This window comes from Vigna unguiculata, chromosome 7 (assembly GCF_004118075.2).
Source record: "Vigna unguiculata cultivar IT97K-499-35 chromosome 7, ASM411807v1, whole genome shotgun sequence".
In the NCBI taxonomy this organism is placed as follows: domain Eukaryota; kingdom Viridiplantae; phylum Streptophyta; class Magnoliopsida; order Fabales; family Fabaceae; genus Vigna; species Vigna unguiculata.
The window spans coordinates 19,624,638-19,651,675 of record NC_040285.1 but is presented as its reverse complement, the minus strand read 5'-3'; the positions used below and the strand labels follow the sequence as shown (position 1 = coordinate 19,651,675).

The 27,038-nt window shown below is 33.9% G+C and overlaps 1 protein-coding gene across 3 annotated transcripts; it reads right to left on the bottom strand.

Moving 5' to 3' along the window:
- Positions 1-337: 337 nt before the first annotated feature.
- On the bottom strand, positions 338-23,709 carry LOC114190798. 3 transcript variants are annotated; one of them, XM_028079837.1, is made up of 21 exons: positions 23,342-23,708; positions 23,003-23,255; positions 18,906-19,011; positions 18,677-18,818; positions 18,259-18,520; positions 17,554-17,888; positions 11,963-12,036; positions 10,857-11,010; positions 10,521-10,713; positions 8,098-8,290; positions 5,709-6,158; positions 5,122-5,179; positions 4,470-4,557; positions 3,047-3,121; positions 2,890-2,973; positions 2,635-2,778; positions 1,519-1,606; positions 1,023-1,105; positions 889-943; positions 577-672; positions 338-471 (listed from the first exon to the last, which is right to left on the bottom strand). In XM_028079837.1, the coding sequence occupies exons 1-20, from the start codon at positions 23,625-23,627 to the stop codon at positions 607-609; spliced, it is 3,189 nt and encodes a 1,062-aa protein (XP_027935638.1). In that variant the 5' UTR covers positions 23,628-23,708; the 3' UTR covers positions 338-471; positions 577-606. The 3 variants fall into 3 exon arrangements, 2 of the variants coding, with proteins under 2 accessions (XP_027935638.1, XP_027935639.1); XM_028079838.1 differs by having other exon boundaries at positions 18,259-18,412; positions 23,342-23,707; XR_003605851.1 differs by lacking the exons at positions 338-471; positions 577-672; positions 889-943; positions 1,023-1,105; positions 1,519-1,606 and having other exon boundaries at positions 4,493-4,557; positions 23,342-23,709.
- Positions 23,710-27,038: the final 3,329 nt, after the last annotated feature.

The following is a 27,038-nucleotide window of genomic DNA, read 5'->3' as shown; positions in this document are numbered from 1 at the left end:
AACCCAAAATCCATAAATATCCAATTAGAAAAAGAATGATCCTTTACAATCTGAATTGAATAACAAGTTTATTACCCTATTCTCATAATCTTTATTGAATATCAATTTTTTACAAAAAAAATGTTTTAAACTCTTAATTGCAAGCATTTCCTTACGAACATTAGCTCTTATACACGGATATACAAAGGAATTTTATTAACACAGCACATTAATGTAATGTACTGTATGGTATAATCAAAATCCAAACACGTCCTTCTAACACGTGTGACTGATTATAGAATTTTTCACCGACCAATATCTACGCCGTGGAATTTTGGACATCCCCATTTGGGTTCATCCTCATCATGATTGGCCGAATGCGGCGTAAAGGGTGTCCTAAGCAGAGGCAATATTGATCTTTGTTTATGACGTATGTTTCATGAGTTTCCATCATGCAAATTAGCCGCTAGATTTTCAGCTTTTCTCGATGTCCTTGAAGAGGCATTTGAAGCAAATGAATGAGATGAAATAGCAGTGATTAACAAGAAGCCAACCAACTAAAATAAATGATAATGATATACTAAAAAGATTACTTACCTGTAAATGAATAAATCGTTTTCTATATAATCACTCTCTACGGGGATGTTGGAAATAAGGATGTTGAAGAGCCTCATCAATACTTGGCCGATCCTCCTACAGTTTATCACTCAAGCCTTGATTAGATATTTTGAGGGTAAACATGACAAGAAATGCAGTTAGAAAAATTAAGTTTGATTGAATGAAACTAAAAATCTCGTTCAATTGAAAAATTTTATGGTTTTGCTTTGAAAGCAAAACATGATTTGTGACTTTCAATACAAAGTAAACTTCGGTTTGAGTTCCAAAACTGAAAACCAAACACATACTTACCGGATCCCAATGTAACAAACGGCGCACTAACCGGAAAGCCCAGATGTCTGAAAAACTGCAAGGCAAAGGAAATATTATGACGAGGACTTGATATAATATGCTAAAAGGGAAAGCATCAGATGTAGCAAACTAACCCTATCTTTAGCGGATCTCGATTCTTAATTTGACGAGTAATGAATTCTTCAGAGCATTTCCAAGATGCAAGTGAAACTCCAACCTATATTCACAAAAATAAACACTTCATCTTTCCAAAAACTAAACCATTGGATTGGACCCATATATTATAGAAAAACATTTTTTCTTTGAAACTAGTGCACAAGAAATTAAGGTGAGTTAGGGGTAACTGAAATTAAGATGACTTTCCAACACTGTCATTTTCAGCCACATTAGACTTGGATTAAGCATGAGGTTTACAAATGGAGATAATCTTTGCTGCTTGTCTTGTTGAAAATTACCTCAGTCTAAAAGTGTCGCCAAAACCAATATATTTATTATAAAACAGTAAAATATTTTTAATTTTAAAAAATGTCAATCAACAAAGTCATAACACATGAAAAAGTTTAAACAACTTAATTAGCTTTAGTCAGGCCAAGAACCAATGATTAAAAGAGGGACAGTGGTAAAACTTACTTTGTTCACTGTGTGATACTTTTTTGAGAAACTGCTCGACCCGGAGACCCCAGGGATTAAAATGCACAATTCCATGAATGATCTAAGTCTGTGACCACATTAAAAGATAATAGTTAAAATTATAGGGTACAGAAGTTCAAAAGAATGAATAAATATTAAGTTCCCTTCATTACAATAAAGTCTTTAGAACAAAGGCAATCACCTCCCAGATTCTCTCCTGCTTCCTTAATATTTAATAAAGATAGGAAAATGCTAAAGAGCAAGCAAAGTCCAAAAAGCTGAAATGAACTAAAGATTCATGAATTCAAACTTAAACCAGAAAACTGAATATTGATTGTGATTTGGGGTCCCAAGATAATCCACAAAGGAATACACATCATTGAACATCAAGACTGTTGTCACCCATTCCAATAAATGTTGAGGCACTTCCAATTCAATGAAGGACTTGTTCTTGTGTAAAAAAAACTTCAGCCAAATATTTGGAACAACAAAACAGACACTCTAGCATTGAGATACTGTTTAAGTTGAGTTTACAAATAAATTCAACAAGACACTGAAATCACACACAATACAGCCATAAACTAGTTTTCCGACAAAGCATTCTGTAGTTTGTCCACAAACTACAAATAACTTCATAATTTCTAATTGCACAACCAACTATTAGGCACACACTCTTAAAACATAACTCCCGAAAGTTATTTTGCATTTTGGATGCATAACTGCTACCATGCACTTCTAATACAGAACTATTTTCTAGAACAATTGAAGATATATACACCTAAATCCTAATAATTGCCAACAGCCGTTTTCTACTCTTAACTGACATCCTACAACTTTTAATATCGAACTGCTTTGAACTATCTCCAATCCATTGGTGGAACTAACTTGGATCTTAGTTCCCATCAAACAATTTGGTGAATTGGAGAACAAGACATCTTCAGAAACAGAAAAACCGCTAAAGGGTACATTCCTTTTGAACCGCCAAGAACTTACATCCCATAAAAAAATTTTGGTAGCCTTTCTAGTTTAGATAGAGAGATAGGTACTATCATTGTGTCATCCTTATTTCTTGCTATCAAACAAATTTAAGATTACATTCATAAAAAAAATGCATACTTGTATGCCAACTCCTTCACACCCTCATTCCAGCCTTTTAGATGTTGATCTAATAGAGTCCGTGTTAAAGCATTTATCTGAAAAACATCTGGTGTGCCTAAGACCAACTCTAACATCACAACACCAACGCTCCACATGTCATATCTGTGAAAGCAGAAAGATTGCATCAAAAACATGCAGAATAAAAAGACCAAGCAACATCTTTAAAGAAAAAAATGAATATGGATGCTGAATTCATGTAAAAATACCACATACTTCAAAGTCGAGCTTGTTGGCCCTTGATACCATGTAGCATTTAGTAAAGCTTCAGGAGGAGTATACTCATAGGTTTGCTCAGCTCTGAAGAAATATAGCAAACTTTTACCACAATAATCACAAGTAAATGATCAGTGTATAAAGAGAAGCGAGATACCTCGAAGGCCCAGTAGAACCATACAAATTATTTAATGTGTATTCATCAATTCCACTTCCAAAGTCAATAATACGCCTATAAGAAACAGCAAAAAGGAGTCAAATTCACTACAAAACGCTGAAAAATCATGCACACACGAATGGAGACATATGTTGGATAGACAACTAAAGTTTTAAAGGTAAGCACTAACCCAGTTTTATTGCTATCATTGACAAAGACTCAACTATGACTATGAGGTAAAAAATAATTTGAGAAAAAGTTTTCCCAACGCAAGCAGGATATAGAGCATACATAGATACCTCTTAGACCTGTTTATAGATAGATTCACAGTGTAATAATTTGAAGAGTTAATTAAGAAAATTTTCATGCATCATGTGGCATAGGAATTTAAATTCCATATGTACAGTACACGAAAGGCTTCATAAGAAAATCTCAACATTCATCATAACTAAAAGGCATAGAATTCAGATACATAACTAACACTACTAAAAAAATCTTATATTTCCTAACAATTTTGTTTTGAAATTTTTTTCGCAAGAAATACTTACAAATTTTGTTGTAAAAACAAATTTTGTAAGAAATATTTGTGAATTTTATAATTTTGTAGGAAATAATTACCCACGATGGAATTACCTACCAATTAAGATTCTTAGAAAAAATGGCAAAAAAAATATCTTTTCTTGCAAATTCTTTTCACAAATTTGCAAGAAAAATCCCATGTAATATGAAAATTTCTAATAGTGTAAGCAAGCAAGAACAAAAACAGCATTATAAATTATCATCAAAAAGAGATGAACATCAGATTTCACAGTGAATGAATTTCCTTGCATATTATCTTTTCTGAAATGTCAGTCACCATATATAGCTTACTTTTTTGGAACAGAACGAGTAAAAGTGAATTGAAATAGCAGAGAATTTAATTATGTAGATCAATTGTCAGAAAGAAATGAAAAAAAGATTTAATTGTTCCATACACATGGAAATAGGAAATTGGAAATAGATGGTAGACCAATGTTTAAAAGGATATGAAATAGGCAGCCAAACTAAAGAGGATCATTGCAATAAATGATTGGCTTTAAAAATATTTATTCAAGTAGTTTTTGAAATATAATTTGAATGTCAAACATTAGGAAGTGAAATTCTGCAGGCAACAAGATTCTTGGATGCACTAACACCAAGATAGAAGAGAAGTTGCAAAAGTTAATATCATTCTATAAGATTATATTAAAACCAAACACACAGTGCTTAAGAAAAATACGAATTACACCACAGTTGAACTAATAATAAATAGATGTAACTAGGCATATCCATGGTTTCAATACATAATATAGAAGTTAAAGTGTTTACAATCAATTTTTATTCTAAAATAAACAATTTAAAACAACAGGATGTACTGAAATGCAACCAGGATACTTCACTTTACATTTTGGTGGAAGAATTATTAACTTTAGTGGGAATCTCTTTCAAGCATCTCCCTGTTTCCTGATCTTCAAAGCATATCACCATATTCTCTTCAAAAGTAAACTACACTCAGTTAATTTTCTTAAATAAATTCTTTCAATTGAGCATTGCATTATAAAAAATGAAAAATCAATAAAATATGCATCAATGAGTCACAGATAGCAATCTCTGTGGATAAGGGTAGTGTTTAAACAATTAGTCAAGTAGCATTAAGCACAATACACAGGTGAAACATTTTGGAGTAAACATAGGACCCAAACTGAAATTGAAAAGTTGTAAAGAGAATTAAACTGAGCAGAAGGTTTTAAATTCATTCAACCCACCGAAAACACAAGACAGAGGAAGCATTTATGGTAGCTGCCCTCATTAGTACAGTTGTACAATGAATGATAACAGTTCGTAAAACAAACGAAGAGAATAGTCTGTTTTATAACAGAATGAAAAATGCAATATTTTTTATATTATACTCTAATAAAAAATCACCCAGACTGATTAAGTAAATTTATAATAAAGAAGAACAAAAGGAGAGTTTACTTGAAAAAGGAAAAATAGATATACTATTGATTAAGTAAAGGCATACATCTCTCAGGAACAACAAATTACCCATGTCTTACCAGGTTTAATATCTCTGTGTGTGATGTTGCGATCATGACAGGATTTGAGAGCTAATAACTGAGAAGATTAGGAAAAGAGGGTTGTCAAGAATATGCAGCACAGGAAAGATCAAGAATAAATTCTGGGAAATGTAATATTTGTTTGTTGACAGCAGCTATCAAATTTATCTAAGATATCAAAATACTTGAACCGCAAAAACTCTTATAATTTAAGATACTTGAATAATGAATGTTCTCCATGAGATCAAGATTTGGGATTGAGGAATTATTAGAAAAAATGAGAGAAACTGAAGTGTATGCTTCTTAATAAGCCCGGTTGCATGCTAACCAATTTCTAATATTAGACACAAATTGAGCATCCAAGAACCTATGCACAGGTTTATAATGCACCATAAACAGAAAGAAAGAAAAATTATGAGAAACCTCAGGATTTAAAACAAAAATGTACACCTAAGTAATAGTATTGGCTTTTTACTTTTTCCTGAAATAAATGCAGTATCTAATATTGCACAGATTTTAAAGTATATTTTAAAAACAAGGGAACTATGAAGGCTATCAGGCTAATGCATCTACATTTTAAGACATACCAGCTGCCTGATAAGGTTGCGCATTTCTTCCTGTCCTTCTTCTGTTGTTTTCAACCAATGCCACCACTTTGAGGGTCGTAGTATCTGAACTTGTTTAGCTTGCTCAAGTCTTTCTTGCTCATCAGAACCATATGCATCTTCCACTGAATATAGAAGTTTTGAGAGTGACACACCTTCAAAACTAAATACAAGCCAAATTTCGTTCGCCTGAGACTCAAAAGATTCCACATATCTTGCAATATGGTTCAAGCCTTCTTCATAAAGGGTTCTTTGTACACGAAATTTGTTTGGGAATGAATTCTCAGGACCAAATTGTGATGATGATTCCAAGACACAGGTTGATTTTCCAGCCGAGAGTGGATCTTCAAAACATGTAGAGGCATTTAAAAAAACTTCTCCAAAGTACTTCTCCCTTAGACCACTCAAGTAAACAGATGACCCCTTCTCCACCTGTTTAACTCATTTCAGATTTATTTCTGTTACATGGTTACGTGTGCATAATTAATTATAATCAACTTTTCCTATTAAAATCAAAGCAGAAAATCCAAGCATGCATCTTCTCTTTTGATTGGGATTTATAATTATCATTAAAAGCTTTTGTTAAAAAAATATTGCTAGAGCATGAAAGGTAAAAAAGAAGAGGTCAAAAATAACAAGCATTTGAAGTTTTGTTTGCAATAAGAGGGAAGGGAGATGAGAAAGCTCCAATATGAATAATAGACAAGATGTAAAAGAGAAAAGTGGAAAAGGTGTAGAAACAATAGGGAGTATTAGATTTGTACTAATGAGAGGATAAAATAAAATAGAGAAAAAAGGACTGGATAGGAAATCACACACATCAAACATAAAAGATAATTTATCATAATTTCAGGCTTTCAACATTATTCAGAATACAATTACTGAAATTAATTTCTTAGAAGGTTCAGTTTTCATTTTTTGGTGATAACTATGCAAGACTAAAATAAAACATCTAATTTACATTATATTTAGTAAGGAAAAAAGCGCACTACGCAGAAGCTGAATAGGAAAAACCGAACAATCTGACTAAAAGAATAAAACATGCAGCTTCCTCTGAGGTCAAGTAATCAACATAAAGACGGTGACTCAATTTCGAGAAATGTCTATTCCAGAAATATATAAAAAATAAGGACTGCGAGAAAATAGATTGTTGATATGATCATGAAAGTGGGGTCTTCAATTAAAGAAGAGTTTGGAGAAGAAATATCAAGAAGACAAGTTAAAAATACAAAAAATGTAAAAAATATCGTGGAAAATCCCACAAGACAATATCCAGAAAAGAGGCATAGGTTAGAATAGATTGATTGAATATTATAATAAAACTAACCTAGATTAGAATAGCTAACCCTAAAAGGAGTCTAAGATCTCCATTTAGAGTAGATAGAAAACGCGCCTCCTTGACCACACATGCCTTGTAAAATCACTCATGGAATTGAAATCAAATTGAGTACTTTTAAAGTTATTTTGTGTTTCTTTTGTGATTGTTGCTTGCTTAGTTGACTTGTCCCAAGTGACCTCTCTTTTTCTTGCCTTCTTAGAGCCACCAAGAAGGGTGCCAAGGGACCTTCAAGGGTCATAGGCAACCTCCATGGTTGTGTAAATTTGATGAGGTAATCATCACCCTACCTTATCCCTTTTCCATTCATCATGTGTCAATCTTCCATGTTTCTCTATTCCATTTCTTGTGTTGTTCAGCTGTGTTCTTGCCAAGATTGCATCCCTTGCCTCTGCATCCCTTCAGCTTGCCAATAACATCACAAAATCCTAAAGAGAACTCTCACAAAAACCTGTCCATTCTTACGTTTCTCCAAGAAAACCAAGAAACACCTTCAACCTTTCCCAGCCATAGCTTCGGCTATCCACCCTTACACCACCCAAATCTCACTTATAATTCACCTAACCTAGCTTGTTGCAACCCTCTATACATCCACAACATAAACCCATTGTTAGAACCTCTCCACAATAGCTTCAACAAAATTACTTCAAGAACCTCTCCAAGATTCTAACCAAAACGCATCCTAAAACATAAAAGAACCTCCCTGAGTTAGCATAGAAGTATACACCATCCTCCCTATAGCTAGCTGAAATCAAAACAAAACCATAAAGAACCTAGGGACCATCCAATAAACCATTTTTTGGGAGCTTAGCTAGCTGTAATTTTTGTTGCATCTTAAAATCCTCCTTTTTAAGAAACCTCCAACCAGATTCCCATCAATTGGATAAATAAGGCAGCAGACTTATAGCTTGTTAATTATGTTGATTCACAAAAGAAAAATAGGTATAAACTCCATTCTCACAATGCATAGACATCTACCAGATCCTAATGCATTGAAGCCAGTAAAAGCAGTTCAACATCACTCAAACTTATTACCATTATACGTTTCAAAATGTACAGGGTGTAATTAGAAGGACCGTTCTGACAATCAGAAGCAGTTGTTCTGTTGTTTGTATTTGTATCATCCCTGCTCCCTTTTGCAGCATTACTATCTTGATTACAGTTCCAATGAAAAGCCAACCACACTTCACCAAATGATCCACGTCCAAAACTCTTCTTCAACACATACCTATGCACCAAAACACAATTTGGATTAATTGTGAATCATAATGGACACTATGACAGTACACTGAAAAAGGGGGTACGAAAAATTCTGAATGTGCTTGAATATAACTTAGTAAATTTATTTATTAATAATTAGAATGATTATTGACAGGAAATTGATATGCTGAATTATTATTATGAAAAGAGTAAAAGATAAAAGGTTGTCGAGATATTTTAGGAAGTTTTACATTTTATTCTGTCAATATCTTCTAGGAAGTTTTAGATTTTAATCCTATTGGTTATAATTCTATATATTGGCTGTATTTTGGTTTTATTACTAGCTTATAAATCCCACAATCTCAGGGATTTGTTTCCTAGAATAGGCTATGCTTGTTTTGTAAATTATCCAATCAATGTATGTATCAGAGCTCATGATCCTTGGGAGTCTTTGATTGTATTGTATTGCCTGTTATCTGTTTTCTGTAAGCCTTCATAGTTGTGGAATCTGATCTTCATTGATGTGCGTCTATTATCAATTTATTTCTCTATGGCTTAATTGCACATAATTTTAATGGCTGAAATGGAAAATGGTAACAAGCATGACGGTGCAAGATAATTACAGAGTGTTATTCAATCTAACAGTTCAATGATAAAAATCATCTAAAATGATCTCAACCCATTAAGACCATCTTAAAAGGGAAAGGAAAGGCTAGTCATTTAACCTATGATGTTTCCAATGAAGATGATCCTACATTCAAGTCATGGGACAAAGAAGACTTCATGATCATGACTTGGTTATGGAATTTGTTAGGTATTGTTGAGATATTGTTAGTTACAATATCTTGTGTTAGTTACCGTTAAGAAGTGGATTTTAAGTCTCACTTAATCTTACAAAATCGGCTTGTAAGATGAGGTTTGCATCCACTTATATACTCTAAATTGGTCTTATCACTAACACCCCCTCACGCCGAGATATATACATCTCGAGCGTGAGACTTGACATTAGTCTGATAGCCGATGGAACAACTGACCCAACAAACAACAAATATCGCTAGGATAAGCTCTAAACTATGGCTCTAACACCATATTAAGAAGTAGACTTTAAACTCAATGGCCCATATTTCCTACATGATTCTTCCCAACACACACACACACACAAAGTGGCTGTAATCTACTGAGTTGTGAATGTGATGTGTATGTAGTGTTTTTAAGAGGGAAATGCTATGTTATTTGGCTTTAGGAGGTGTATTGAATAGGGATTCCTTGACGAGATTATCCATATTATACTAAATATTCAGACACACAAAGAGGAAGATGTTTAGGTGGTGAAAGTTGATGGAGGTTCCTATAAACTGAATTTATATCAAAGAGAACTGTTTCAAGCAAGTTATTGGGAATGAACCCTGTCATATGAAGAGGACTTAAGTCCTGAGATGTGAAACTACGTAGAGTGTCAACAGTTTTGTGAAAATCTACTATGACAAGTACCAAATCTTTGAATCCAAATCAATGCATGAGTCTTCCGAAAGAAGATGTATAAAGTTAGTAGAGATATACGTGTGATCCACATGATGATGTGTTGTGCTTTGCTGAGATGTACTCTAAAATGTTTGTTATAAATTGAACTCTGATCTTTTAAATATGCTAGCTTACCTTGTGTTTTGAGAATGTGTTATCCACCTACAATGATCGTGTTACACAAAGGCAGAGGGTGTTTCAGGTGGGAATGAGGGGCAGAGGAAGACTTTTTTATGTAAATATTTTGTATATGTATATAAGTATAGTGATTAGTAGTAATGTAACTCCAAAGTAGGGTTATTACACTCGCGGCTAAGAATGATCTATAGCTTAAAATTAGATATTTGTGGATAATATCAAAGTCATTTAAAGTCTACCCTAGTCAAATTCATTGAGGTTGATGTACCACTTGTTGGGTTCTTATTATAACACCCACAAATATCTAATCTTACATTCATGATGTTCATTCCTTGGCATGAGGTGTGTTGGACGTCTCATATCAACTAAAGGTGAGGTGCAAAGCTGGTGAGATTTTCAACCCACCTCTAGTCGACGTGGGATCTTCAACAATAATAAACATTAAATGCTACAATTTCCAACACTGACCATCAATCCAAGATTAAAGAAAAGGGAATTCTAAAATTTTACGGATTTAAAAGTGCACTTTTCACCATACTAAGAACTATATTGTCCTCTCCATTAATGAATGGATAGGAATTCAAAGTAGATAAAATTACCTCAAATCAGGCATTGAATAATCAGAAGATCCATTGCTGGCATCAGTATCATTTAAAGGAATTGATTCAAGAAGACCAATGAAACTAGCAAAACCTTCAGGATTTATGCATCGGCCTTCAGTTTCATTAACAGTTGGACCATAGTCAAAGCAAAAGTTCTGGTTATTGTATAAATCTACAAGACCACCTGATGCTGAAAAGGGACCAACCAGCACATTTGATTGTCAACAGATAAACCAAAATTTAACTATAAGCAAATGCAACATAATAACAAAAATTAAGAACAACCTCTAAATTACCAAGATTGTGTAATTAGATAATAGACATCTTGCTTACGGGCATGATGAGAAAGGGAATCTGGTGGAGGCGGAGGTAGTTCATACAAATAGTCATCCCAGTCAGTTTTTTTGGCAATCTGCTTGGAGTCCTCTGGTTCATCAAGATTTTCAGATAAATAAAAGCAGCCAAAATCACCATCTTTCACTTCAACCTGTCACAAAATAAATCCTGAGGTATTCAATTATTTGGATTGATTTTGATCTGATATTTTTTATTTTAAAATGAAGTAATGATTAATGTTGGAAAGCTGCCTTAATTATGGTCAAGCTTGGTCCACCTTAATACCAACCTCGTTAGTCTCAAGGATGATCCACATCCATTAAAGATATAGCTTAGAAAGCTTGGACAGTGATCACTTTACAAACTAGTTTTGATGGATTTGGATTGGCTCTACACCCAAATTTTGAAATAACTTTAAAACCTATCCTAGATCCATTGTGAGGCTACTTTCATAGTCATTATGCTCTAGGTTAGTAGTCCCAGGCATGAAGGGGAGTTTCGAAAAAATTGTGGACACTAGTAAGCCGGAGCAACCTATAGTCCCACATCAAATATATATATATATATATATATATATATATATATATATATATATGACGTAAAGTAAGTTAGTTTTATGGGGTTGAGATAGACCTTAAACCCAAATTCTAGAAATGTTATACTAGAAAGATATGTTTTAAGTTAGTTTTCCCATCTGTTCGCACAACACCATTCGGTGATCAGATTGGTGATAAGGCATGAGGATTAACTATTCAAGTCCCTAACAAAAATTATGGCTGAAATTCTAAGAAATCCAGTAAAGCAGGTTGGTCCTCTTCATTCAATTCCAAACATATAAACATTCCCGTGTTTAACACAAAGTTCCCCATCCAACAACAATATCACAAAATCAAAAGCTCCAGGATGGACTCAATTACATTTTAAGGAACACAGCAGAAGAATAATCAAACTTTGACACACATCACAGTTAACTTATAAATTGAAAATTCTATCAGTCTTTTCAGAATAATCAATTAATTCCATTAGGACACAAGTTATGAGAAAACCAAACAAAATATGGAAGAAAATTGACAATAATAAATTTCCATGGCTTTTGGCCATACCAATATTCGCTTGAACTTGGTATCTACTAGATGAGGGTGCTCCAAGTGCATAAGATCAGACGAGATGCCATTAACTGATGAAGTTCCAAAATAATAAATTAGTGGAAGCTACATACAGGAATAACCAAATTTTATTCATCAATTGTTTAAGTTATCAGAGCAGAACATACCATGAAATTGCAAATTAGATTTTTATACATTGAAATTATTAATGACACCAGCATTTGCTACATACAAATGCACAGGAAAAGATACTTTGTAAAACTTTATCTACAGTTTAGTGCAAGCAAATATACCCAATACATGCTTTATGTATGTAACTTCATATGCTATTGCATGCCACTCGGACTTTCTTCAGACATTTAAACACAAACTAAAGATAATCAAAATATCAGTGCCGGAGCTACACAAATCCACACCACAAGAGAATTCATTTTTAGTGGTTAGCGTTTAAACTTTTAATAAAATCAAAAACATTGGTGATTAGCAACTACAAAAGAATTACCTGATACGAATTTTAAACCACATAAAAATACATAGCTCAGTCAAATAATAACTAAAATCATATAAGTTCTCCCAAAAGTGTCACTTACATTGTCTTCCCTTACCTTACTGTTTTTCTTCTCCACATAATTCTTATCTACAGTTATTAAAAAGTCCAAGTTTTGTAATTTAAATTATAGAATTTTTTAAATTGGAATCCCTTTTGGGCCTCCTTCACTTTAATTTGGTCTTACTTGAATAATTAAGATAAGAAAAATACAATGCATTCAACCTCCACTGATGTGCTTACATTAATATGAGTTACTTAACAAATGCAAGGCACTTGTATTACCCGTAACCCACAGGCTAGGTACATAGAAAAGAAATAATACTAAATAACCTTTCATTTTAGCACTCCCCTCAAGCTAGAGCATGTAAATAACATGCACCAAACTCACCCATATAAACTAAATCCTAGGTCCTCTTAGATATTTAGTTAGAATGTTTGCGAGTTGCATTAGAACTAACACTGTGGTAATAAGATTGATCCTTAGACAGCAACTTCTCTCTAACAAAATAACAATCAATCTCTATATGTTTAGTTTTTTCATGAGACTATGGATTAAAGGCTATATGAAGAGTTGTCTACTTGTCACAAAACAACTTCATCTAATCATTTTCACAAAATTTCATGCATAGCCAGAACCATAGACATATATACAACTTTTGCCCTAGATCGAGCAACAACAGTTTGTTTCTTAAGGGAGGGCATTGGTGACAGCAGTGTAGAACGCCAAATACAATGGCGATGACTGAAACCATTGTCAAAGGCAATGATGGATAAGACAAAGCGGGATCGTGCTTGCTCTAATACCAACTTGAAAAAATAAGATAGAGAGAAACAATGTATTCAACTTCCACTAGTGTTTGTGATAAAGATTGCATGTATGATAGTTTTGTGTATGTGACTATTTCTTTGAAAAGTTGAGCAATGATATTTGTAAGATTAATATTTATGGAAGGACAAAAAAGGCATACAAAATGTGTACAACAAAATGGGAATATTCTTACTATATATAGTTAATGATTATGGATCTTAATATAAATCAATAATAAGAAAAGGGTGCCAAGCCATAGGAAACATAAGGCTTTGTGTGTGAAATATGTGTTGCTTGCTTACAATATGTTCCATACATGTTCTTATAATGTCTACTATGGTTTCATTGTATACACTTTCTCAATGTATTTTTAGTGGCAGTGGATGATATGAAATCCATGCTACAAAACTTGTTTGGAGAGGACTCTAATAATATGAAATCCATGCTACAACACTTGTTTGGAGAGGACTCTAATATGTACATCACTTCATTTGGGATTAGGTTTTGGCCTATATTAGGTGTATAAGCATCGTGGTCTTTCTAATTGGGTTTCATTAAGATATGCTTAGAGATTAGGAACACTTCACTACATTTATTTTCTCTTCCCCCTCAATTATTTTCAGATTTTAATTTGGAGGTTACCTTATCAGAATGTCAAAATGGGTTATGTACCATCTAGGGAATGACTGACCTCAACATGCTCATTTTGATTCCGACCCGATAAATATTTATCATAAAACGACGAGTTTCAGTCATAGGCCGAGGTGACGAGCAAAGAATCCGAGCAAGATTTGGGTCAAGCAGGAATTGGGCTGAACAGAATTTAGACCGAGTAGGATTTGGGCCGAGCAAGAATTGGGCCAAGAAGAAATTGGATCGAGTAGGATTTGGGCCGAGCAGGATTTGGAACAAGTACAATTTGGGCCGAGCAGGATTTGGGCTGAGGTGGTTAGTTCGTTTCTAAAAGAAAGAGATTTAATATCCAGCGGAAAAATAGGAATCAGTTGTTGATATTTTGCCACACTAACATGTCTTCCTACGAATTAGGTAGGTAGGAGCCCTATATAAAGGAGAAGGGAGGAAGAGATAGGCAGACCTCTTTTAGAACTAGAACTACTGAAGTCCAGAAAATGGGAAACGCATATCTACTAGTGTAAGAGCCAGAAAGGTAGTTTGTTCTTGGTTTTCGTCTCCCAGAAATTCGAGACCGGAACATGGCGCCCACCGTGGGGCCTGGTAAAACGAGGTCCCAACCACAATAACATGAATAAATCACGATGATAAAGTAGTCCATGATGAAAGCGTCAATGGCGGAGTTGGGAAGGGAGAAGAGATGACAAAGGTCTTTTGATGCTCGACGATGAGGGCTCATGATGACCTTTGACAAGGTTTCAGCGGTCTTGGCAAAGCTGAACGGAGAAGTGAGCCCTATGCCAACCTCGAAGCAAGAAGTGGCCAGACATCAATCAACCCAAAATCTACCGCACAAGCACGAAGCTGGATGGAGATGTAGGCTCTTGGCCGATCTCCATTGTATCCTCTTTATAAACTTTTCATTTGTATTATTTTTCCTTATCATTAAGAGCTCATGAATTACCAATTTTGCAAGGCAACCAAAGAAACTCTAACTCGATAAAAAAGTAGGTCGGCCCCTGCTAAACCAAAAAGGCCTAAAGCAGGTCGACTCTTACGATCTACACATTCCAGCTTGGCTGGAAGCACGCAATAACCTGTCTAAACAAAAACTACCACTATGATTCACTTGTTTTATATTGAGGGTCTCATCAGTCCGACCTCGCTACGAGCTTGGTAAAAACCTCAGTACTGAGGACTAAACTCGATCCAACCTCGCTATGAGCTTGATAAACACCTCAGTACGCTGAGGGCTAAACTCGGTCCGACCTCGCTACGAGCTTGGTAAATACCTCGAAAGCTACACTTGGTCTGACCTACCTACGAGCTTGGTAAACACTTCAGTACGCTGAGAGCTAAACTTGGGCCAACCTCGCTACGAGCTTGGTAAAAACCTCAATAAGCTGAGGGCTAAACTCATTCTGACCTCACTACAAGCTTGGTAAACACCTCAGTACGCTGAGAGCTAAACTCGGGCCGACCTCGCTACGAGCTTAGTAAAAACCTCAGTACGCTGAGAGCTAAACTCGGTCCAACCTCACTACGAGTTTGGTAAACACCTTAGTACACTAAGAGCTAAACTCGATTTGACCTCAACTAGATCATTTTATATATTACTTCTTATGTTGAGGTCTCCCTTTGGGTCGACCTCAACTTAATCATTTTATCTTACCTGTCTTATGCTGAGGTCTTCCTCAGGCCGACCTTAGCTTTATCAATTTATTCTGAGGTCTCTCTCGAGTCGACCTCAACTTTATCAATTTATATATTTACTTGTCTTACGCTGAGGGCTCCCTCCTTCAGGTCGACCTCAACCTAATCATCTATGGGCCGAGTAACCAGAGGACGACCTTCAGCACGTGACTTAAACATACTTCTTTCAAGAAGCTCCTACATTTCATAAACAAGTTGTTTATTTTGCAAGAACAATAAGGCACACCATAAATTATTATGTAGCTAGAGATGAACGCTGCCAAATCTATCAAAAGGGACAAAACTTACATAAAGATGATGTGAAAGAAAGTGAAGACCCAACATGATACTAAAAGATGTAGATGGTTTATGACAACCTTTCATCTCAGCAAGTTAAGGACTCAAGGATGGAGGACTGTGTACCATCCAGGGAAAGACCGACCTCAACATGCTCATTTCGATTCCGACCCAATAAATATTTATCATAAAATGATGAGTTTCAGTCATGGGCCGAGGTGACAAGCAAGGAATCCTAGCAGGATTTGGGCCAAGCAATAATTGGGCCGAGCAGGTTTGGGCCGAGCAAGATTTGGGCCGAGCAGGATTTGGGCCAAGCAGAAATTGGGTCGAGCAGGATTTGGGCCGAGCAAGATTTGGACCAAACAAAATTTGGGCCGAGCAGGATTTGGGCCGAAGGTGGTTAGTTCGTTCCTAAAAGGAAGAGATTTAATATCCAGCGAAAAAATAAAAATCAGTTGCTAATATTTTGCCACACTAACACGTATTCCTACGAATCAGGTAGGTAGGAACCCTATATAAAGGAGAAGAGAGGAAGAGGTAGGCAGACCTCTTTCGGAACTAGAACTACTGAACTCTAGAAAATGGAAAACGCATATCTACCAGTGTAAGAGCCAGAAAGGTAGTTTGTTCTTGGTTTTTGTCTCCCTGAGATTCGCGACCGGAACAGGTTCTAACTCGTGAGCCAACTCGGCTCATCACAAACTGAGCCAGGTTGGATTGGAAAATTTTCAATTTCTTTAAACATGGGTTGAAGTGAGCTCAGTTCACTTAACCTACAAGTTAAACAGATTTAAGCCAGGTTGATGATGGGTTGACCTGTAACCTACCAATAACAACATTTTATTAGTATTTTTACTATTTTTTATAAGTTTTTATTAAAATTATTTACTACTTCTAAGGTTCACAATTTGATCTTTTTATGTACTAAAATATTATTTAATAATATTTGAATAGTTTAGGTGTTTAATTTCTTTGTTTGTCAAGTTATATACGATGATATTTTAATTTTCAACTATTATCTTTATTATAATATGTGAAGAATTAGTACGGATGGGTGAACAATTATATACGTTGACTCACTTTGAGCCCTCTATTTGTGAGGATGGGAGAAGGAATGTGAAAAAGTTAAAAACGTAGAACAATTTTTCTAGATAAAGGTAAATATAAAAGGCCACTGAAATACTAAAAACATGAGACAAGAGACATAGGTTTGAAAAACTGCCAAAAAAGGAAATAAAATGTAACTATGTTACATCCTTTTATCATAATAGCAAGTAGTTACACATGTGCTTAAATTTGTCAACTTAACAAAAAGATAATTATTGCAGTCCCAGTCGTTCTTTCTTCCATTTCCAAATTTTTTCCTTGAAAAAATGGTGGAAAATGCAGTTTCCTTCCTACTTCTCTAACCCAAACAATACAATATTGTTAAACTCACATAATAGTAAGCAATTTAGTGTATGGGTAAATTTATAGATCTAACAAAAAATTATTTTTTGCAGGTCCCATCTGTTTTATTTCCTTTCATTTCCAATTTTTCCCCAAACAAATGGTGGAAAATGCTGTTTTCCTTCAACTTTTCACCAAAACCCACATAATATATACCTGAGCTTTTGAAGGAAGATTCTTGCAGACCAATATAGCTTCCCCTAAGCGAGTTTGCTGAGGAATTGACAGACTCCAGAGGAATGACAATGGCTGCCACATTGTCCATACTGCCCTTTTTTAAGGCATTATTAACAATTAAATCTGCCAACGAATAGGAAGAATGGGCGCACTCTGATCTCATGTTACTGTAACTATGCACTTCCCACAACAAATCACAGACATCCTGCAAGCTCGTCTTCTCAAATACACCATCTGATGCTACCACCAAATAGCTATCATTAGCAGTCAGAGGCTGCCAATCAGTCACTTCTGGTGCAGATATAACACCATACCTGTTAACAATTCATTACAAGAAACGCATTATTATTCCACGTAATAATTTTATATTATGAAAACAGACATCCTGAAATTCGAGTCTTAATTTTTAATATAGAAAAAAGAGCTGGTTTAATTGTTTCATTCACACTATGAACTATATGTGCAATTTCAACAAGTTTTATGATGGTGGTCGATGGCCTTGCAACATGGTCCTCCACCTTCACCAAAGTTTTAGACGGACTACGAAACCATAGGCAAAGTTATTTCTACAAAATGAACCATTAAAAAAAAATCATTTGCCCATGATTCAAAGCTACTGCCTATCCTATGCACATGCTTTAGCCATATAAGGTTTGTTATTTAAAGAATTTGCCTTGAACCTACCTTTTAAAGGATAGGTCACCAATAGACCGTGTAATAGCAAGTTCACCATTTACGCGAGGCACACCACTCCAATTTTGAATTTGACCTCCAGCTGTTTCCACCCGATTTCTTTCATCATCTCTGTCTGGATGATGATCACTAGTCAATTCCTTTACTGCAAAATGAGTGAGACCATGGGATGAAGCCAGTTTGTACTTTTCCCGATCCCACACGGAAACAGAACCACCATGTTCTTTCTGTCTATATAGCTTTAATAAAAAGTCTAAAAATCACAAAGAACTATAATTAAAAACATTTTAGTCATGTTTCACCAAAATGAAAAGTAACCTTGTTGCCCTCTAGCAACCAAAAAGTGCAACAGAATAATATATAATATTTCAATTATGCCATTATAACCATGTTCCTTAAAAATTCTCACCTTTGGCCTCTTTGGGAGACTGAAAATTTTTAGAGCACAATATGGCCTTAGAGTCTCCAATATTGGCAACCAAAATTTTATCATCTGCTACCAAAGCAATGGTAGCTGTTGATCCAGAGTGAAAATTATTTTTAGAGGCTTCCTGTGTAGTTCAAATTCAAGATGTCAATACAACAAGTACGAAAAAGGATGTCTAAAGCGTTGCAAATGAACAGAAAGTCGAATTTACCTCAGAAAATTTAGCATCAATGTCATGAACGGCTCTCAATAACCCTTCTTTCAAAATTTCCAAGTGTACAGAATCATCAAAATTTGAAGTAAATGTATTCTGAAACCTGAAAAATTGTTCCAAATTGAGATTAGCATACAAATGACAGAAACAAAAGATAGGTAAAATTTTAAATGCGATTAAGAACACATAGCTTATGAATCGTAAACCAAGGAAGCCACCCAAAGCACCAAACCAAATGATAGAAAAGAATACTACAGACGGGTGATACAGGAAGTTTAATAAGGAAGCTGCATCACAGCCAATCAATTTAATTCTGATTGATAATCAGAATTAATTTTGATTATTCCATTAGCATTTTATTTATGGTATTGTATTTCTATTTTTCTATAAATAAGCCAACTCTAAAAAGGGTGGAGGCACGTGAATTCTGATTACGAATATTGTAATTCTTCCTCAATTCAATACATCATATTGATTCTATTCATTCATTGGAATCCCTATGGTTTTGTAGTTCTTCAAATAGTCTATTCCTAGTTCTACCATTAATTCAGTTGTTAAACAATTCTCTTGGTCGCTTCACAATACTGAGTTTTCCTCCAATATACTTCTTATACCTTTGGAATGTTGTGATGTGGTGCTCGGTATTGAGTGGTTGGTTACTTTGGGAGACATTACCTGGAACTTTGATCGGTTGTCCATGCAGTTTTATGTTCATGGTAAGAATCTGGTTTTGAGAGGGGCAACAAGTGAAGGGCTTAAAACTGCTAGGAAAAAACAGTTACAAAAAACAATTGCTTCCAGTGTTCATTTATCCATGCTTCACGTGGGTACCGAGACTAATACCTTCCTACTGCAGTCATTAACCACACATGCTAATTGTCAAGTTATTCCTAACTCTATTGAGGAATTACTTGGGCAATTTGAGGACATTTTTCAGGAACCTACCACACTGCCACCTAAGAGGCAAGGCCATGATCATAAAATTCCTTTTGTTGCATGTGCCAATCCTATTAATAAGCGGCCATATCGATATGCTAAACACCAAAAAGATATTATTGATAAGTTGGTGCAAGACTCTCTTCAGTCAGGTATCATACAGAAACGTTGTAGCCCTTTTGCAAGTCCTGTGGTCCTAGTTGGTAAGAAAGATGGTACTTGGAGACTCTGTGTTGACTACCTCGATCTTAATCGAGAACAGATTCCCTATTCCTTTGGTGGATGATCTATCGGATGAATTACATGGTGCTGAGGTGTTCTCCAAATTTGATTTACGATCTGGTTATAATCAAGTGAGAATGGAGGAAACAAATATTCACAAGACTGCATTTAAGACACATGGGGTCACTTTGAATACTTGGTCATGCCATTCGGCTTAACTAATGCACCAGCCACCTTCCAAAGCCTCATGAATGATATTTTTAAGCAATATCTGAGGAAGTTTCTCTTGGTGTTTTTTGATGACATTTTAATTTATAGCCAGGATTTGAACACTCATCTCTCTCATTTGCATATGATTTTGTTGACTATGCGAAGGAATTCCTATATGCTAAAAAATCAAAATGTTACTTTGGTGTCGAAAAGGTTGAGTATTTAGGCCATTTCATCTCAAAAGAGGGGGTAGCTACTGATCCTGCAAAAATACAAGCTATCCAGAACTGGCCCTTACCCACATCCTTGAAGCAGTTGAGGGGTTTTTTAGGACTTGCAGGCTACTATAGAATGTTTGTGCGAGGTTATGGTAGTATTGCACGACCTTTAACCAACATGCTAAAGAAGGATAGTTTCCACTGGTCTGAGGAAGCAAAAGTTGCATTCCAATCCCTCAAGGATAGTTTGATGCAGTCACCAGTACTAGCACTACCTGATTTCTCTAAAGTCTTTGTGGTTGAAGTAGATGCTTCAGGTTCAGGCATTGGTGCAGTGCTTATGCAAGATCACCATCCCATGACTTTTATTAGTCGGGCTCTCAATATGCAGCAACAGTCACTTTCCACCTATGAAATAGAACTGTTGGCGGTCGTATTTGCAGTCCAAAAATGGAGACATTATCTGCTGAATACTCACTTTATCATCAAAACAGACCACAGAAGCCTACAGTATATTCTCAGCCAGCGATTGACTACAGCCTTCCAACAAAAATGGTTGGTCAAATTGATGGAATTTGATTTCACAATTGAGTTCAAGCAAGGAAGGGAAAATTTAGCAGTTGATGCTTTATCCAGGCAGCAATCCGTCGACTGTCAAGCAATCACAACTCTCACACCTGAAAGCACCATGTTAAACAGAATCATTAATTCTTGGCAAGTTGATCTGGACATAAAAAAGTTGATCCAAGACTTGCAAACAGATGCTTCGTTGCATAAACATTATACTTGGCATCATGGTGAACTCAAGAGGAAGGGGCGACTTGTTGTGGGAAAAGATGTGGCGCTCCGGGCTGAATTGTTGCAGTGGATACATGCTGGTAATACTAGTGGCCACTCGGGTCGGGAAGCTGCACTCAAAAGGTTGAAATCAGTTGTCTATTGGCGAGGCATGACCAAGGATGTACGCATGTTTGTAATGAAATGTGAGGTCTGCCAAAAATGTAAATATGACAGATCCGCCTATTCGGGGTTGCTACAACCCTTACCAATTCCAGAAAGGATATGGCAACATATCACCATGGATTTTATTGAGGGATTGCCAAATTCCAATGGCAAACAGGTCATCTATGTGGTCGTTGACAGATTAAGTAAGGCTGCCCACTTCATGGCCTTATCACACCCGTATACTACTACTGAAGTTGCTCAATCCTTCTTGGACAATGTTTTCAAGTTACATGGCCTTCCGATTCTATTACAAGTCACAGAAGTCAATTCTAGAAAGATTTGATGGCCTTTCAAGGGGTTCAATTGCAACTCTCAACAGCCTACCATCCATAAACAGATGGTCAAACTGAGATAGTAAATCGATGCTTGGAGACCTTCTTGCGATGCATGTGTTGTGACACTCCCCATGAGAGGTCTAAATGGCTTCCTCTAGTAGAATGGTGGTACAATACTAACCACCATACTTCTATACAGTGCACTCCTTATGAGGTGATGTTTGGTCAGCTTCCCCCATTTACCTTCCATATTTACCTGGCGAGTCAAAGGTGGAGGTAATTGATAGAAGTTTACAAAAGCGAGAAGAGGCTTTAAAGTTAGTCAAATTTCACATGAAGAGGGCCCAAAAACGAATGAAGCAATTGGCAGATAAAAATCGAAGTGATAGATCCTATGAGGTTGGTGCTCTTATGTATGTCAAGCTCCATCCCTACAAACAAATTTCAGTAGCATTTCGGGCTAATGCCAAGTTAGCACCGAAGTACTTTGGGCCGTTTCTTATCACTGACAAGATTGGAGTGGTAGCTTATAAGCTCCAATTGCCTTAGGGGTCTAGAATTCATGATGTCTTTCATGTGTCACAACTTAAAAAGCATATTGGTGAGGCAACGGTAGCAAACTCTCATCCTCCCGTTTCGGATGGTGCTATGGGGGGCAAAGAACCAGAAATAATCTTAGATAGAACAACTGTCAAGCGAGGTAACAAAGTTGTCACCAAGGTACTCATCAAGTGGAAACATCAATTACTAGAAGATGTCACGTGGGAGTTATTCTATGATCTGAAGAAAAAGTATCCAGGTTTTAATCTTTGAGGACAAGGATTTTTTGAAGGCTAGGGAATTGATACAGGAAGTTTAATAAGGAAGTTGCATCACAGCCAATCAGTTTAATTCTGATTGATAATCAGAATTAATTTTGATTATCCCATTAGCATTTTATTTATGGTATTGTATTTCTATTTTTCTATAAATAAGCCAACTCTAAAAAGGGTGGAAGCACGTGAATTCTGATTACGAATATTGTAATTCTTACTCAATTCAATACATCATACGGATTCTATTCATTCATTGGAATCCCTATACTTCTGTAGTTCTTCGAATAGTCTATTCCTAGTTCTACCAACATCAACGGTGACTAAATTAGACATTTAGAATTATCCACAAGAATATTGCTATTTCAGTTTTAGTAACTTAAAACGGTTGATGTAAGAAAAAAATTAAAAAGCACCTTTCAAAATGCAGTCCATGCCATTTTGAACCTGGAATCTCCTCCCATCTATGCAGTAAGTTTGCATTATCACGAAGTGATGGTTCTGTTGACGTCTTCGAAAGGAGGGAAAAGGCAGAATCAAGGAGAAAATAAGTATGCAGAACAAAATACTCCAATAAAAGTTTGGATGCCATCTCACTCGCTTCTGCACCGTTGTGACCGTCGAAGACGGCCACGATGTCAACCGCAACTTCCTTGATCCCGTTCACACCTGTTCCGTGATAAATTAAAATTACAAAGAATGTTTCATAGAAGCCTCGGAAACACAAACCACATAAGGCGGTTAAGACAGCGTACCAGGAAAGGGAATGCGAACATCGAGGACGCAGAGAGCGCGATCCTCTTGAGATTCTCTGCGGCCTTGGAGCATCGCAATCTGGCAACGCGCCGTGCTTTTGGGAATTGAATCATAGTCGGAGAGTTTCCAGAGAGGACATTTTGGGGACTGAAACACCGCCGGAGCACCGCCATTCTTATATACCGTCAAGCACGTTGACGACTCGGCGTGAACGAAAGGGAGTGTGACGAAAAACAGAAACCCTAACGCGAGGGTCAGGTACTCCGACGGAATCTTCGAAATCATATCCGACTATGATTGAAGTGGCAGAGGAAGATGATTGAGGTGGCAGAGGAAAGTTACCCACTCACCCACTTACGCAATGAGACCTGAAAGTTAATTAGAAAAGTAAAAGTAAAAAATAAGATCAAAGATAAAATAATTCATTAGTTATATTATATAATTTAAAAACTTTGGTTAATAATTATTTAATTAAAAAAAATATTAAATATTATAAAATATTTTTAGATAATTGGATATTAATAAGTGAGAATAAAATATTCAAAAAAATAATAATAGAAGATATAATGTTTTATTAATATAAAATATTTATTTTATTTTTTAAAAGGTAAAAAATTTATAAATAATTATTAAAAATATATTAAACTGATTTTTTAATAAATAAAATAATTATAAGAGTGCACACAAATTAAATTAGATATCTTTAATATAAGAATATATATAAATTGTTTTTCGATTAACATTTTTTTTAGGAGATAATTGAATTTTTGGATCGAGAGTTTCATTCACATGTAAATTGGAATAGTGATAGGAAATTCAAATCCAAAACATTTTAGTGATATAGAGAGTGAAACTTACAAAGTTGGGATAGTGGTAGAAAACTTAAATCCAATTTTTTTTAAGTGATTTACAAAGTGAAACCTAACAAAATCATGAGTATATTTTTCAACAATCAATTATTTAGGATATTCAGGTAGGAAAAGTTAACTAAGTTTTCGTTTTACACGCTAAGTGTAAAAATATTGAGAGTTTTATGTAAACTAGCTTGAGATCTTATAGTTTCAATGATTGAGTTGAAGTATAAAGACTAATTAAGTATTATTTTAAATTTAGAAGGATGTTGATTTTAAGTAAACATGAATCGTATAAGATAGTTCAACTTTTGTTTTAAAAATTATGATTTTATAAATATAAAATTTTGGTATTTCACATCTTATACAGGTGTTTCAGGTAATTAAATATAAAAATAGCGTTTGGCTTATCGAGATTTGAAACGTGAATTCACCTGTAAAAGTCTTTTTAGTGTCCAAGTCAAGATTCTCGAAAGTTCAAGTCAATAAGAAAGTAAATATTCGTTTAGAGAGAATGAACTTATGTGATTATTCTCAAAGTGAGTATTCTAGAAAGAATACTACTTATATTCAGGGCACTCTTTAAGCCTTAGACTTATGTAATAATAGGACAATATTAACAATATATCATCTTATCTCAAATAAGTATAATTAATGGCGGATCTTATAAAAAAGTTTGGAGGACCAAAATAATATACTCAAATCTTATATATTTAATTATTATTACTAACATAACAAAAGTATATATAATTTAGTATTGAAATCCTTGTATATTTTTTCTTAAAAAAATTATAGTTTTGAAATTGTATTTGATATGAAACTCATTTTAAATAAATTTTTTTCTAACTTCATCTCCTTCCCTAGATATTCTCATATTTGAGAACATTTTCTCATCATAAGTTCCAAATAATTAATATAAAACATTTTGTCTTTAATTTAAAAGAATTAATATGAAATTTTCCACTTACAATACTTTGAATCTTAAGTTTAATTCAACAATCAAATTCCTAGTATCATGCTTGAAAACAAGTGAAGAAGTAAATTTGTATTGTTTTCATCTTTAAGGGTGTCTTCATATTTTCCTATAATGAGAAAATTACCTTTTTTTTATCTTAGAAGAAAACGGATGAAAATGATGAAAACTGATAGTGTGAGAATGAATTTATGTCTAACTTTCTATTTTTTAAAACAAAAAACCAAAAAAGAGATGCAAGAATAATAAATGAATACAATACCTTAGAAACTTCAAATAAGAGAGAAAAAAATATTTCAATAAATTTTATTATTCTTTATTATGTTTAATTTTATTATTTTATTATTTATTAATATTAAATATTATATTTTATAAAAAATAAAAATCAATTTAAAAATTATAAAATAAAAAATAAAAAATCTTGGGGGGCCATGCCCCAGACCTTACAAGGTCCGCCATTGAGTATAATAACAACATTATCATATATATTACTTGACATACTTAAATATTATGTCAATATTTAGTATAAGAGAATATTAGAATGTAATATGTTAATATTTAATATTAGAACGTTATCAAATTGCCGATATTATCATGAATATTGTTAATGTCTTCTCCAATAGGTGAATCCGGATATAAGAGATTGATTGAGCCTTATTGGACCGCACACATATTGGACTGAGTAAGTACAACAATCAAAACTACATAAATAATATCAATTTAAAATTTAAAAACAATTCAAAAAAATGTTAAAAGTATAATCATAATAAACTTAATTAAAAATAATAATAAATGTTGTCCATAAATAATAAATTCACAATAGATAGAACTATATCCAACTTCAGTCAAAAAATAGTTTGATCTATTTGTCAGATAAATAATGTGAATAATATAAACCATACAATAATCGTATTGACATGTGTAAACATTTAATTTTATAAATAAAATTATAGTTTAATTGACATGAAAAATTGAATTGATATTAGTAAAAAAAAAGTAGTTCAGTCAATGTTTAAAAACATTATAATTAACTTTAAACAAGAAATAACCTTATTTTATGTTTATGTTCGTTGAAAAATAATTTTAACTTAGATAAACTCAAAGTAATTTCAATTGATGTAAATAGAAAATAAGAGTATTAGATATATCACTCAAAAAAAAATCATAAATGTTAATGAAGAAAGTCTTGACAAATATCATTCGTAAATAATAATGATTTGTATTAAAGAAAAATACCAACAATGTAAAGCTCTAAATCTATTCCGTAATGCAAATGTCTTAAGCGATATTGAATTTATACGAGAAGAATAAACATAAATTTAATAAAAAAGAAAATTTAGATGGTTTCATATTCTTATTTTATAAGTAAAATTTTAAATCATTTAATTTTAATTAATTAGTCTCATAAATCTTTATAACTTTAGTTTATTCTAAATTTATTTATCAAACAATATATTTTACTATATATAATAATAAATTTAATTTTCCATAAAAGGTAGTTAACTTCTAAAACTTTAGAGTCAAAACATACAAAAGAAAAGCAAATTCTTTTAGTTATAAAGATCAATTTCATATTAATTACTAATCTATATTACTCTATGAAGAAAATAGCTTTCTTCATCATTGCACAATTTTACTCTTTAATAAATAAAAATTAATTTATCTATTTTATTAATAAAATAGATAATAGAATAACATTTTTATTTTAAAATAAATAAATGATTTTTTTAATGACAACTGCATAATTTATTTAACATTATTTTTACAAAATTGTATATTTATTAATTTATTTTTTCAATTTTATAATTAGTCACTTACAAAATAATAAAAGTATATCTATAACTAAATATATTATATTATCTATAATTTATA

Coding starts and splice junctions, on each gene's coding strand:
- LOC114190798 (XM_028079837.1), bottom strand. CDS start 23,627: ATGATTTCGAAGATTCCGTCGGAGTACCTGACCCTCGCGTTAGGGTTT. Junction 8,291..10,520: donor TATTCAATGCCTGATTTGAG/GTAATTTTATCT, acceptor TTTGGTGCATAG/GTATGTGTTGAAGAAGAGTT. Junction 1,106..1,518: donor AGTATCACACAGTGAACAAA/GTAAGTTTTACC, acceptor TTGTGAATATAG/GTTGGAGTTTCACTTGCATC.